Source organism: Schistocerca piceifrons, chromosome 3, assembly GCF_021461385.2.
Source record: "Schistocerca piceifrons isolate TAMUIC-IGC-003096 chromosome 3, iqSchPice1.1, whole genome shotgun sequence".
In the NCBI taxonomy this organism is placed as follows: Eukaryota; Metazoa; Arthropoda; class Insecta; order Orthoptera; family Acrididae; genus Schistocerca; species Schistocerca piceifrons.
In genome coordinates, this window is record NC_060140.1 from 613,009,912 (window position 1) to 613,023,332 (window position 13,421).

General features: G+C 41.8%; 1 protein-coding gene across 6 annotated transcripts in view; it reads left to right on the forward strand.

Annotated features, from left to right (window-relative positions):
• Nucleotides 1-13,421, forward strand: part of LOC124788247 (neurexin-4) — a 545,350-nt gene that overhangs the window by 180,717 nt on the left and 351,212 nt on the right. For all 6 annotated transcript variants that reach the window (XR_007016075.1, XM_047255435.1, XM_047255434.1 and 3 more), the window contains exon 2: nt 10,895-10,973. Coding sequence is in view for 5 of the 6 variants with exons in the window: in XM_047255435.1 (XP_047111391.1) it covers nt 10,918-10,973 (56 nt within the window). In the remaining variant the exon portion in view is untranslated. The remainder of the gene's footprint in view (nt 1-10,894; nt 10,974-13,421) is intronic.

Here is a 13,421-nt window from a genome sequence, read left to right on the forward strand (position 1 = left end):
AATTATTGTGTGACTGTCATGTTCTTGGATTTATGAAGCTGTTTTAGAGAATCTACAAAAATCTGTATTGGAAGTCATACGTTTCAAAAATATTAACATTAAGAATCCTATTTTCTGTGTGCTTTAGCATATACAGTTTACTGTTTCATATAATATATCGATATTGCTGATTACAGTTTTTTGATTGAATAAAGGAGAAAGAGAATACAAAGCAAAGACTAGTGCGTTTTGAAGGTATGTCAGACTTGAGATCCACATATGTGGACCTCCATTTACGCCTTAGCGAATCATCAAAAATATTTCATTTGCATTTATAAAAATGTTCAAATGTGTGTGAAATCTAATGGGACTTAACTGCTAAGGTCATCAGTCCTTAACCTTACACACTACTTAACCCATATTATCCTAAGGACAAATACACACACCATGCCCGAGGGAGGACTCGAACCTCCGCCGGGACCAGCCGCACAGTCCATAACTGCAGCGCCAAAGACCATTCGGATAATCCCGTGCGGCATTTGCATTTCTGTCATGGTTGTTTATTACTTTGTTGGAAAATATGAAAAGAAGAAATTCCTGTGAATTTCTTGTATCTCAGGAGTGAAGAGGTTGAACGGACAACATTACACGATCAATTACTGGACAAAACGAAATTATCAAAACAGTTTTGCAAACTGTGCAAAAGCATGGTATCCCTGAATACGAGATATTAAGACCAGTCTACAGAGTGCTGAATCTTCCAGTTCTTACTTCGTAATTAAGAGTAACACTTTTCCTCATTATGTTACTAGTGGTTTAAATGTACTTTATACTCCCTAAATAGGATACGATTTTTAAAAAGAAAATGGGCTACAACAAAGGAGAAGTAATTTATTTTACTTACCTAATTTTCCTTAAAAAGAAACAAGAATCTCATTTTCATGGATGACAGGCAACTGGATTTAGACAAAATATTAGAACTATTTGCATTTACAAAGAAGTACACTTTAATTTTTTTAAACAAAAAGAGGCGTAAAGGATTTCAGGTGAAGTAGGACCTACTTCAAATTTTAAGGATGAAGAAACATATAACCTTCAAGGGAGACTTTACTGTATTATCACTTTTGTTTTTCAGTTTCACGAACTGAAACATTTTCCTGTATTGTCGCTACCGTTCAACGGGCTGTATGGGGACGAACATTGTCGCGTAGCAACAAACACCTGCAGCGAGTAGGCTTCGTCGTTTACTCCTAATTACAGCAATTTTTTTACCAGAGTTCAGCATGAATTACTGGTCACTGTTAACCCCCTCTCTCCATGACATGCTCCAAAATTACCTCCTTCGTATCCAAACAGAGACTTTTGCCGCCGACGGTTGAGTGTGGAACTTTCTGGTTTTGGCGAGGAGAATGGTGATAGACACCCATGTTTCATCTTCTCAGACAGTTCTACAGAAATCCATTACCTTCGACCTCGAAACTACGCAAAATTTCCTCACGAGGTATCGACAAGCAGATTTCTCGGTTCAGCAGTCAACGGATATGGAGCCTATCTTGCGGACACTATGCTGAATCTCACCTGATGATGCATACTATTCTGTGATGAACCTACACTAATATCCACGACAGGGATTATTTCTTTTACAGAAATTCGCCTGTGTTCCTTCGCAACCTCTTCCACTGCGGTAATGTTTTCGTTCGTCATTACGCGGTGTGCCTGGCTTGTCCGAGTAACGCCTACAACAAAAATTTTAAAATCTCTTCACCAATCGTACTCTTGCTGCAGGAACATACAAGAAACACCGTGCTGTGATTTCATCCTGCATCGCATTTCCCCAGGTTTAACTGCTTCACTGCTCAAAAAACGTATCACAGATCGCTGTTCAACACGGTGCGACAATAGGAGGTCACTTTTGCTCTGTCCCAACGTCCTCTTTTGATGCAACAACAGGCTGCCAACTGATCGTCATTTGTCGGAACATGATCAAAATTCCTGCCAACTGCCAAATCGATAGTTCAGTTATAAGAATTTTATTGTACTTTTAAAGTTTTTATTTCAAGCACCCTCGTAACACACACGGAGGCTGGGAGTGATCTGACGAATCAGAAAGACGCGTATCGTAGGGGGCTATTACACTTTCAGATATATTTGACGAAGAAATTTGTTCAAATATTGGACGAAGATCGTTGACAAACATCTCTGACGTGGTGCAAAAAGGTGGTATTACACTGTCGTCCAGTATTTCGTCAAAGTTTCAGAATGGTGGTAATTACCTTGTTACTATGTTCTGTAGTTGCCTCTACCACACCGAGCGGTCTAAGGCGCTGCAGTGCCGGCCGGAGTGGCCGTGCGGTTCTAGGCGCTACAGTCTGGAGCCGAGCGACCGCTACGGTCGCAGGTTCGAATCCTGCCTCGGGCATGGATGTGTGTGATGTGCTTAGGTTAGTTAGGTTTAATTAGTTCTAAGTTCTAGGCGACTGATGACCTCAGTAGTTTAGTCGCATAGTGCTCAGAGCCATTTGAACCAAGGCGCTGCAGTCATGGACTGTGCGGCTGGTCCCGGCGGAGGTTCGAGTCCTCCCTCGGGCATGGGTGTGTGTGTTTGTCCTTAGGATAATTTAGGTTAAGTAGTGTGTAAGCTTAGGGACTGATGACCTTAGAAGTTAACTCCCATAAGATTTCACACACATTTGAACATTTTTTTTGCCTCTACCACAGTTGCACTGTGTTTACATTTGGAAGAGGAGCGGAATAAAACGAAAAGGAAATATACTTGGGTGAAATCGTGGGTTTCACTGAAAGATAATAAAAGCATACAACAAAATTTGTTACGGGAGCTACAAGCCGAGGACGTAAAGTCGTATGAAAATTACTTACGAATAGATAAGTGCTTAGGAAAGGGGCTCCGCACATTATGAAGCAGACCACTCCTTTGGGAACTGTTATATCCGCAAAGACCGATTTATCGTAACACTGCGTTTTTTTGCAACAGAAGGAGGCTACTCTAGTTCACAGTATAGCACACGAATACCGCAGTGTACAGTGACGAAAATAATACCATAAACGTGTGAAGTTATTCATAAAGCTATGAAACAGGAATATCTGAAGGCAAATAACTATTTAGTATGTACTACAGGCATTAAAAAATATTTTTATTCTACAAAAGTTGTAGATTTTCTCCTTTACATCCACGGTGGTACATCCTGGCCATACATTACGGCTAATGGCCTCCGCAGTTTATTTATACTCTCGCTTCCTTGTATTCGGGATATCGCAAGTTATACTGTGCTTCATCTGTACCGTACATTTCTATCAATTCCGTTGTATACGCGACGCGCCATATAAATTTTGAAGCCTTGTTCATAAACATTAAATGTCAGACACCTGCAGCGAATTAGCGCTCCTAGAGGTTACATTACTCAGTAAACAGAAGAAGAACGATTTCTTAGGCAAATCTAACGAAAGGCGCGAGAAGTGATCAAATAAACTGGGCGAAAGGCGACATTTGATAAAAGTTCCCTATTACATTACGTTCAATATACTGGACAAATCAACTATGTCCAATAAATTTGATATTGTAATATCGGTCTTAGAAATTACTGCGTTTATTGCATTTGGATACACTCAGCTGACAAGGAGAAATCACAAAGTTTCAGGAGGCCTCGACGTGAGTGCTGGTGAAAGCACGGACTATATCTAGCGCTGCTCCTCCTGCCACACATTAGTAGGTCACGCCCGTATGACCACTTCTATTGTCGATATAAAGATGCCACATAGATCTACAGTGTCAGTCACAGGAGGGCCACATCGATCGATAACCTTTTGCTTGGGCGCTCATCACCTATGAACTGACTACCCTCGTGATTTGCTTTAAGCGATGACTCCTCGCGTCTATCAGGCCGCCTTGCGACAGCGTTTACGTGTTCTCAGAGCTGTCCGTAATTCAGTCATCATTCTTAGTATGAGTTCATTTGAGACAAACGATCTCTGTATGGCAGTCACACACCGCTACCACTTCACGTTTGACGACTATGTTCGTGGCGTACGCTCCTTTGCAAGATTCTCGAAGTTACGGTTGAACAGCCTAACGTTTGCAACTCTATGCTTCTTTGACTTTGAAAGTATCTACTAAAAGTATGGGAACAAAGACACCAATATTCAGAAACAATTACGTCCTTATTATCTTTCTTACTAGTCGAGGAGCTTTTCATCTGACTCTGACTTTTGTGATGTATTGGTGGAATAGAACCAAAAAATTTTCGTAGTGCATCTCAAACGATACCCAGTATGGACGGAAAAGTTCATTTTGGTTCTTGTTGCAAGAAAATATTGTCTAATGTAATTTTATGTTTCCAATCGACAGAGCAACGTTAGGCTACACTGGTGTGATACTCAGTTCAAGAACATTCATTGGCTATTCCAGAGAAAGACGAAGTATAAGCAGTGGTTCGAACAGTCACATCACGGCTGTCACCGTGACTTGTCAGTAGCAACGCAATGCTTATCAACGGTTTTGTTTGAGCTGTTTCCAGCTACTTGTAGCGAAATATTGAAAGTGTATTCGGAAAGACTAGAGAAAAAACACTTGGCGAGACTTACGAGGAACGTCTTCTGTTTTCATGAAACACCATGCGATGTGGCACGCACATTTAGTATCTTGTTGCACATTTCGCTATTATTCCTGAGTCTGCAACGCAACGCAGAATATTCCAAATGTTGATAAGACTAAATTAACTACACTACATATGTGTTTATTGCTGTAGAGGGACCCATTAATATATCAGAGCAGAACGTAACTGTAATGCGTGGATCCTTTGCTACTGTTCCGGATTTATGACTTTGAATATCTTTACGCCATAAATAACATTTTCAAACTTACTGCTTCAAAATGCTGAAGGGTTGTGCGAAACAACTGAGCAAATATCACGTTGTTGCAAATATCCATGGTTTCTAGGGTTCGTCGCGCAGTTTCCAGCAGTAGCACGAACACCATTAAAGCCTGAAACTTTTGAATATGTCTACATCGCTGCAAATATTACAAGGCGACCAGTTTCGTCCGCTATATGCGGTCACCTTGCAGCCACACAATCGTTACTCAACCAATTACTTGCGAATGTCTGATGACGACTTTCTATACTTGCTATGGCGAATAGTCATTATACAACGGTGATGAGTTGCTGCAGCAGCAGTTGTGAGGCCTGAAAATGACTGTATATAGTGAGTGAAACCAGTCGCTTTGACATACTGGTGGCGACCCAGGCATATTAAAAAGTTATATTCATTGTGCTGGGATCCAGTGCTTCAAGAACAAATGATTTCTAAATTCATAGTTGCCCATTATGTCCATTACTGCAACAGAATTGTGCAGGTGCAGAAAGCTGACAAAACAGTGGGAAAAGAAAGGACGACTAGAGTTTGTATTGTCGACGACGAGGCCATTAGAGACATAGGACAAATTCAGACAGGACAAGAATGAGGGGAAAAATCGACTATCCCCGCATTTTTATTTATTTATTTATTTAATTTTTGAGGAATCTCTCCAGCGTTCACCTAAGTCTACTTTGTGTTACCTAAGTCTGGATAGCCGGAGAGGTATCTAAACTTCGCTTTTCTCTTGTGCAGGTCGACTTCCTTCCTCATTCAGTTTCCATGATCTGTCGGAACAGCGTAGCGTGATTGAAAACGAATAATAGCATTTTCCGGGGACGCTATTCTGGTTGGTGGGAGTGCCGACAACATTTAGCCGCTAGGGAAGTGTGTGTGGATGGGTGCAGTTATTGTGTATAATCAAGTTTTGTGTGGAGTTAATGTTATAATGTATTTGTAAAAGTTTTTACTTCATTCCTTAAATACGTTATTCATCGTTATAAAAGCATGTGGAGAAACTAAGTCTTTCTTGTACACTATAGACGTATGTCACCTATTTTCCAATTTGATAAAGATTATTAACTGGGCAAAGGAGGGTAACCGACTAATAAGCTCCATATATTAGGTATGCATGTCTACGAAGCGCTAAACTCTACTTCTTCCAGTGGGGTATCCTTTCTCATCTCTATCTATTTCTGGTATCTTCTTATCGTCTCATTTCCTAATCACGCCCTGTTATTTCTCGCGCTTCCTACGAACAGTCAATTTCTCTATATTTGATTCCTTCCGTACTGCTGCCATAAATCCCGTTAGATGTCACTACTCACACCCGATAAGGCGGTAGTGAGAATATTTAAGATGTTAATTAATGTTAACAAGACGAACATATATCGAATTCTGTTCATGGTACTTATTAGTATATGAATCATCATCATCACCGTTATTATTATCATCATCATCATTATTATTATTATTATTAGTAGTAGTAGTAGTAGTAGTAATAGTAGCAGTTACTGTTCACGTGCTACGTATCTTGTAATGTTCACTCAACAAAGATGTCCAGTTAGATGTAACAGACGGCCTTTAAGCCCTATTTTTGATAGGTGAAATACATAGACATAACGTGAAATCGTCGGGAGAAAAAGTAATTCTGGAGTATTCGAAGGGAGTGTTGAAGAGCTCTTACACAAGAACGTTCCCAGAGTCTGAGCTAGAGAAAGGAAGAGAAGAAGAGGTAGAGCAACTCATATTGGTTTCTCCATCTACATACATACTCAAAGCCACCTTTCGGCGCAAGGAGGAAGGTCCCCGGTACCACTCGCAAATAGAGTGCGGAAAAACAACTAGGTTTATGCCTCCGTGCGGGTCCTAATTTCTCTTATCTTCATGGTCCTTACGCGAAATGTACCATGGCGACTGTAGATTCGCTGTGCAGTCAACTTCAAATACCGGTTCTCTAAATTTTTCTGAATAGCATTTCGTGAAAAGAATCTGTTGATCGAATCTACTGTAACAAATCTAGCAACCCGTCTCTGAGTTGCTTCGACGTTTTCCTTTAAACCGACCTGGTGGAGATCCTGAACACTCGGAACACTCGATCAGTAGTCAAGAATGGGTCGCACTTTTGTTTTATAAGTGCTCTCCTTTGTAGGTGAACCATAATTTCCTAAAATTCCCCCGATAAACCTAAGTCGACCTTTCGTCTTCCCTACTACCGTCCTCACAACCTCGTTCCATTTCATATTGCTTTGCAACGTTACATCTAGATATTTAATTGCCGTGACTATGTGAAGCAGAACACTAGTAATCCTGTATTCGAACGTGGCAGGATAGTTTTTTCCTAATCATTTGCATTAACTTACATGTTTTCTACATTTAGAACAAGCTGCGTCTCACCATAGCAACCAGAAATTTTGTCTAAGGCATCCTGTGTCCTCCTGCGGTCACTCAACGACACTCCGCACAACATAGCGTCATCTGCCAACAGCCACAGGTTGCTGCTCAACCTGTCCGTCAGATCATTTATGTTTCACACAATATGGCAACATACAGTGTGATCCAAAATGAAACTGCACTAATTCATGGAGTGATGTAGGTAGATAAGTGAAAATGACATGGGGTTTTAATGAGAGAAAAAAGCGAATGGAAAAACCGGCCAACATGTGGCATGTACATCAGTCAGTGGCGCTGCATGAGGATCGTGTATATAATGAGCTGTAGTGAGAGAGTGAATGAGATCCTCAGACCTCAGTATGTGTGATCATTGACTATGGTGTTACCTGAGGTCGCAACTCAACCGCGATCGTCCGACGTCATTAGGAATGCTAACAGACAACATCACACGGCAATTTCTTACCATACCTACTGACATGCTGTACAGTGCTCTTCACTTTATTTTTCCCTCAACTTCAGATATTGTTGATGAATTACGGCCTACATGTTTAGTATTTGATAAAAAAATCATCGCCTTTGCTAAAAATCAATTGTGATAGTAATTGTTGCTTTTGAATCATATGAAGCGTCGTCTGTTGGTTATTTTGTGCACTTTTTTGGTTTCGATAAAACGCCGTGTCATTTCAAGCATATGTGTTAATTTTTACCCTTCTCCGGACATATTCTATGAAATATTGAATTTTAAATGTTAACGGACTTTTGAGTCGCCCTGCAGTTTTGATACTTCGAGACAAATTGCTCTGAGTACATTTTCTACTAGTCAGTAATTTACAAAGACCAAAGACTTTCTTTTTGAGGCACGTGGAAGGGGGGGGGGGGTGATGAGAGTGTAGGTGTCCTCCTGTGCCCCTCGCAGAGTATACTCTCGCCATTATCATTCATGATACACAGGGAGATTCAGTGTTCCTGCCGCTGACTTTTATGCAGACCCTCAAGGTTACAGTTGGCCTTCATAAATCATACGCAAGGTTTTCATATTCTCTCGCTCGCTACGCGCAAACTATCAGTCCTACAGTGACAGGAGCAAGTGCCACGAACAGTCTACTGGAGCGAGCGAGAGAATATGAAAATCTCGTACGTGCTTTACGATGGCCAGTTATAACACCGCGGGTTGCATAAAATGACAGCGGTAGGGGCAGCTGAATCACCTTGTATACAGATGGTTTTAAGGTTATCATCGGTAACTTTAGGAGGATATTCGTGGATGATGCTTTTAGTATCGGACAGTGATTCGAACTTTATGCCCAGCCTGACCGTCAATATGGAGGGAAATCAGAGATACACCACGAGCACAGCATGGTCCTGTGGAGGGCGCCGGCACTGTCACATGGGTCCACTGACTTGTTTATCATAAAAATAAAAAAACTTATAATAAATTTGATTGATCTTAACTGTGTTTACGTTTCTTGATTCGGAATGCGCCCTGGACTGTTTTTTCGCGCTAGGCTCTGTACTGCAGGTCTGGCTCCCCGTTCACTGGACCATAGGAACGTCCTGTTTCTTCCACCAGTGTCAGAGTTACCGCCTGTGCAAGTGATCGCTGAGCAGAGTAGAAAATTGCTGATCTGTAAGAAAGTATACCGACAAACTTAGAGGGATGATAAAGGGGCTTCTGAGGAACAGCTTTAGGACAAGAGCGCACGTCCGGAAATCTCATCCAACGACTTTACGGAGCATGAAAGTTATAAGGACAGGCATAATGAATGCTGTCAGATCAGTTACCAAATATTCCGCTTAACGCTCCGTCAGTGTAGAAAGCCACGTATGATGGCCTATTGGAATGCTTTAATCCCTGTATCTCAATGATCTCCTCTGCAGTAGCCGGCCGGAGTGGCCGAGCGGTTCTAGGCGCTTCAGTCTGGAACCGAGCTACCGCTACGGTTGCAGGTTCGAATCCTGCCTCGGGCATGGATGTGTGTGATGTCCTTAGGTTAGTTAGGTTTAAGTAGCTCTAAGTTCTAGGGGACTGATGACCTCAGAAGTTAAATCCCATAGTGCTCAGAGCCATTTGAACCATTTTTTGAATCCTCTGCAGTAGCGTTGGATAATATTTCTAAATATGAGTTACTACCCAGAATTTTTTCCTCAAAACATCCTCTACTACCAGTCGAATATTTAGAGGCATATTTTTGTTATACCCTGTGTAGGAGAGTCGCAACGTCTGAAGATTGTAGTGAATGCAGCAAGACATGCAGTGGGTCGACGATTGAGGCAGGATGTAATCGCCCTCCCGGTTAAGAAGCTAAAAGGTCTGCAGTTTCAGTGACTCATTAATTTATTGTTTGACAAATTAATGCGGGAAAGAAATTACAGTGGCTATGTGTAATAGCGAGACAATACTATTTCATGTAGCTTGAAGCAGTGGCAACACATTACCGTGGACGCCGCCGCTATTCTAACGAAGTGATGCACGACAGTGAATATTTACTTTCTAAAACTGCCATCGGACTTCGTTTAAAGTTAAGTGAAGACGGGTTCTGCATTCATTGTGCGATATGCACTAAAAGCGGCGATAACGACCGACAATTTCATCACTTCGTTTGTAGCGAAGAAGTCTCGCCACACTGAAACAAACTAGACAGAACACGTAAATCTTGTAACAGGATCAATTTCTAAAGGTACTATGAAATGACATTAACACGTTTTTCAAGCAACTCAATAGTTATTTAAGAAATAATATACATTTTCGCACTCTGATATCATGGAGACGCCAGTAAAGTGATCTGAAACATAAGCCTTACCGAAGAAGTCGCCTTCCTCTTCTCGAGAAGGAAGCAAGTTACATTTGTTTTGTTTTAAACAGACGCGTGGCGTAATGTTCCCTGCGATCGTAATTCACAGAACCGTTTTACATTAACTGTACAGTGCCGTGAATCTCTTTTATGTGGTAGTACAAAAATCTCGCTGTTGACCTTTATCGTAAATACAAGTTATGCATTATCTGCTAAATTGGTCGATTAAACTATTGGTAATAAATTCCTGCAAACTGAAGTAACAGTCATTTAATGTAGCCGTAACTGTCTAGAGCGTGGTTAAGTGGCCGCAAAGAAAGCAAACGCCAGACTGAGCGTCACTGGAAGATTGCCAATTAATGTCAACTTACCCGTGGAAGAGGTACACACAAAACCCTGATTAGACTGAATCTCGAGTACTGCACGTCAGTCAAGAACCCATACCAGTTAAGTTTAATTGCGAATATCTAAATAGAAGCGGCGCGTTTTGTCATGGGTCCATTTAGTAAGAGCAAGAAAGCCAAAGATGTGCTCATCGAACTCTAGTCGAAGACATCGCTAGAAGGCTTTCTATACAGAGAGCCTTACAGTTAAAATTTCGAGACAGTAAGTTCGAAGAAAAATCAGACACGATATTTATTCCTCCCTGTTCTCACAAAATGGTCATTACTGGAAAATTTGAAGCATGCAGAAGGTTGCCGACATTCTCTCTTCCCGGTTCAGCTTGTGCGGTTGGAATAGGAAAGGGTCTTTCTGACTCGTGGTGGTACCAGAAGTGTCCTCCGCACACACTGAAAGGCGGCTGCGGAGTTGTTGTTGTTAACAGACACGGAAGAACTTATATTTTACCTTTTTTGTTTCAGGTGGAGCCAAAAGACATGTCTGTATGATGGACGAATTTCGAAGAAAACCAAGAGGCGACTGCTCGTGTACAACCCGGAGGTAAGTTTATTCCTGCACCAATGAGACTAGAATAGAAACTACGAGGATTGGAACTTTAATAGTGTAACTATGTATTTACAGCTCGTACAAAGTAGATACGTATTTCAAAGTTTTACTGTCCTTCAAAGTAGTCACCAGCATTGTGTATAACCCGTTGCCAGCGATGCGGAAATCGTAGGATACTCTTAGCAGTGCCCGATGTGTTGACAGTTCGAGTGGCGCGATCTAGTGCCCGACGAATTTGTAGCAGTTCTGAAGCGAATGCCGTGAAGTGTTTCCATCAGTTTAGAAATCGAGTTGAACTTACGAGGGCTTAAGTCAGGGGAGTGCAGTAGGTGGTACAACATTAGCAGCCCCATGATTCAAACAAATCAGTAACAGCTTGCACTGTACGTGCTTGACCAATGTCCGGCAAAATGATGGTCAGGCCCTGCAGTAAGTGTCATAAGTTCTGTATCTATGCTTCATTTTTGGAACACAACCTACGACCAGCTTAGAGACAGAAGTGATGACACTTTCTGCAGGTACAGTGATGACGCGCGAAATGTACTCCCCGAAGACTGTCCCTGTGATGCTACCTTCGTGACGGTGTGTTGTGTGTTGTTGCCTTCAGTCCGAAATCTGGTTTGATCCGGGTCTCCATGCTAGTCCATCCCGCGTCATCCTCTTCATCTCTGCACCCTGTATCCATTGAATCTGCTTACTGTACTCGAGTCTTGGTTCTCTCTACGGTTTTTGCCTCCAAACTTCCCTCGATTACCAAATATGGGATATTTTGATGCGCCACAGTGTGTCCTAGCAATTTAGCCCCTCTTTTATCAAGCTGTGTCATAAAAATCTTTTCTCCCCGATTCTTTTCAATACCTTATTAGCTATTAGATCTAAGCATTTAACCTTCAGCCTCTATTCTCTTCGTGTTTCAGCCATTTATCGTCCACGTTTCTCTTCCACTCAAGGCTATGCTTCGCACAAATATCTCCCGACAACACTAAATCTCTTTTTAAGAGATTATTTTCTTGCTATTGTCAGTCTGCATTTCATATCTTCTCTGCTTTCGCCATTGCCAATTATTTTTCTGACAAAAATAACGAAATACAGCTATTACTTTTAGTGTCTCATCTCCTACTCTGATCTTCATCTACATCTACATCTACATTTATACTCTGCAAGCCACCCAACGGTGTGTGGCGGAGGGCACTTTACGTGCCACTGTTGTTATCTCCCCTTCCTGTTCCAGTCGCGTATGGTTCGCGGGAAGAACGACTGCCTGAAAGCCTCCGTGCGCGCTCGAATCTCTCTAATTTTACATTCATGATCTCCTTGGGAGGTATAAGTAGGGGGAAGCAATATATTCGATACCTCGTCCAGAAAGGCACGCTCTCGAATCCTGGACAGCAAGCTACACCGCGATGCAGAGTGCCGCTCTTGCAGAGTCTGCCACTTGAGTTTGCCAAACATCTCCGTAACACTATCACGCTTACCAAGTAACCCTGTGACGAAACGCACGGCTCTTCTTTGGATCTTCTCCATCTCCTCCGTCAACCCGACCTGGTACGGATCCCACACTGATGAGCAATACTCAAGTATAGGTCGAACGAGTGTTTTGTAAGCCACCTCCTTTATTGATGGACTACATTTTCTAAGGACTCTCCCAATTAATCTCAACCTGGTACCCGCCTTACCAACAATTAATTTTATATGATCATTCCACTTCAATTAATTTTATATGATCAGTCCACTTCAATTCGTTCCGCACGCATACTCCCAGATATTTTACAGAAGTAACTGCTATCAGTGTTTGTTCCGCTATCATATAATCATACAATAAAGGATCCTTCTTTCTATGTATTCGCAATACATTACATTTGTCTATGTTAAGGGTCAGTTGCCACTCCCTGCACCAAGCGCCTATCCGCTGCAGATCTTCCTGCATTTCGCTACAATTTCCTAATCCTGCAACTTCTCTGTATACTACAGCATCATCCGCGAAAAGCCGCATGGAACTTCCGACACTATCTACTAGGTCATTTATATATATTGTGAAAAGCAATGGTCCCGTAACACTCCCCTGTGGCACGCCAGAGGTTACTTTAACGAGAACAACATGCTGTGTTCTGTGTGCTAAAAACTCTTCAATCGAACCACACAGCTGGTCTGGTATTCCGTAAGCTCTTACTTTGTTTATCAGGCGACAGTGCGGAACTGTATCGAGCGCCTCCGGAAGTCAAGGAAAATGGCATCTACCTGGGAGCCTGTATCTAATATTTTCTGGGTCTCATGAACAAATAAAGCGAGTTGCCTTTCACATGATCGCTGTTTTCGGAATCCATATTGATTCCTACAGAGTAGATTCTGTGTTTCCAGAAACGACATGATACGCGAGAAAAAAACATGTTCTAAAATTCTACAACAGATCGACGTCAGAGATATAGGTCTATAGTTTTGCAC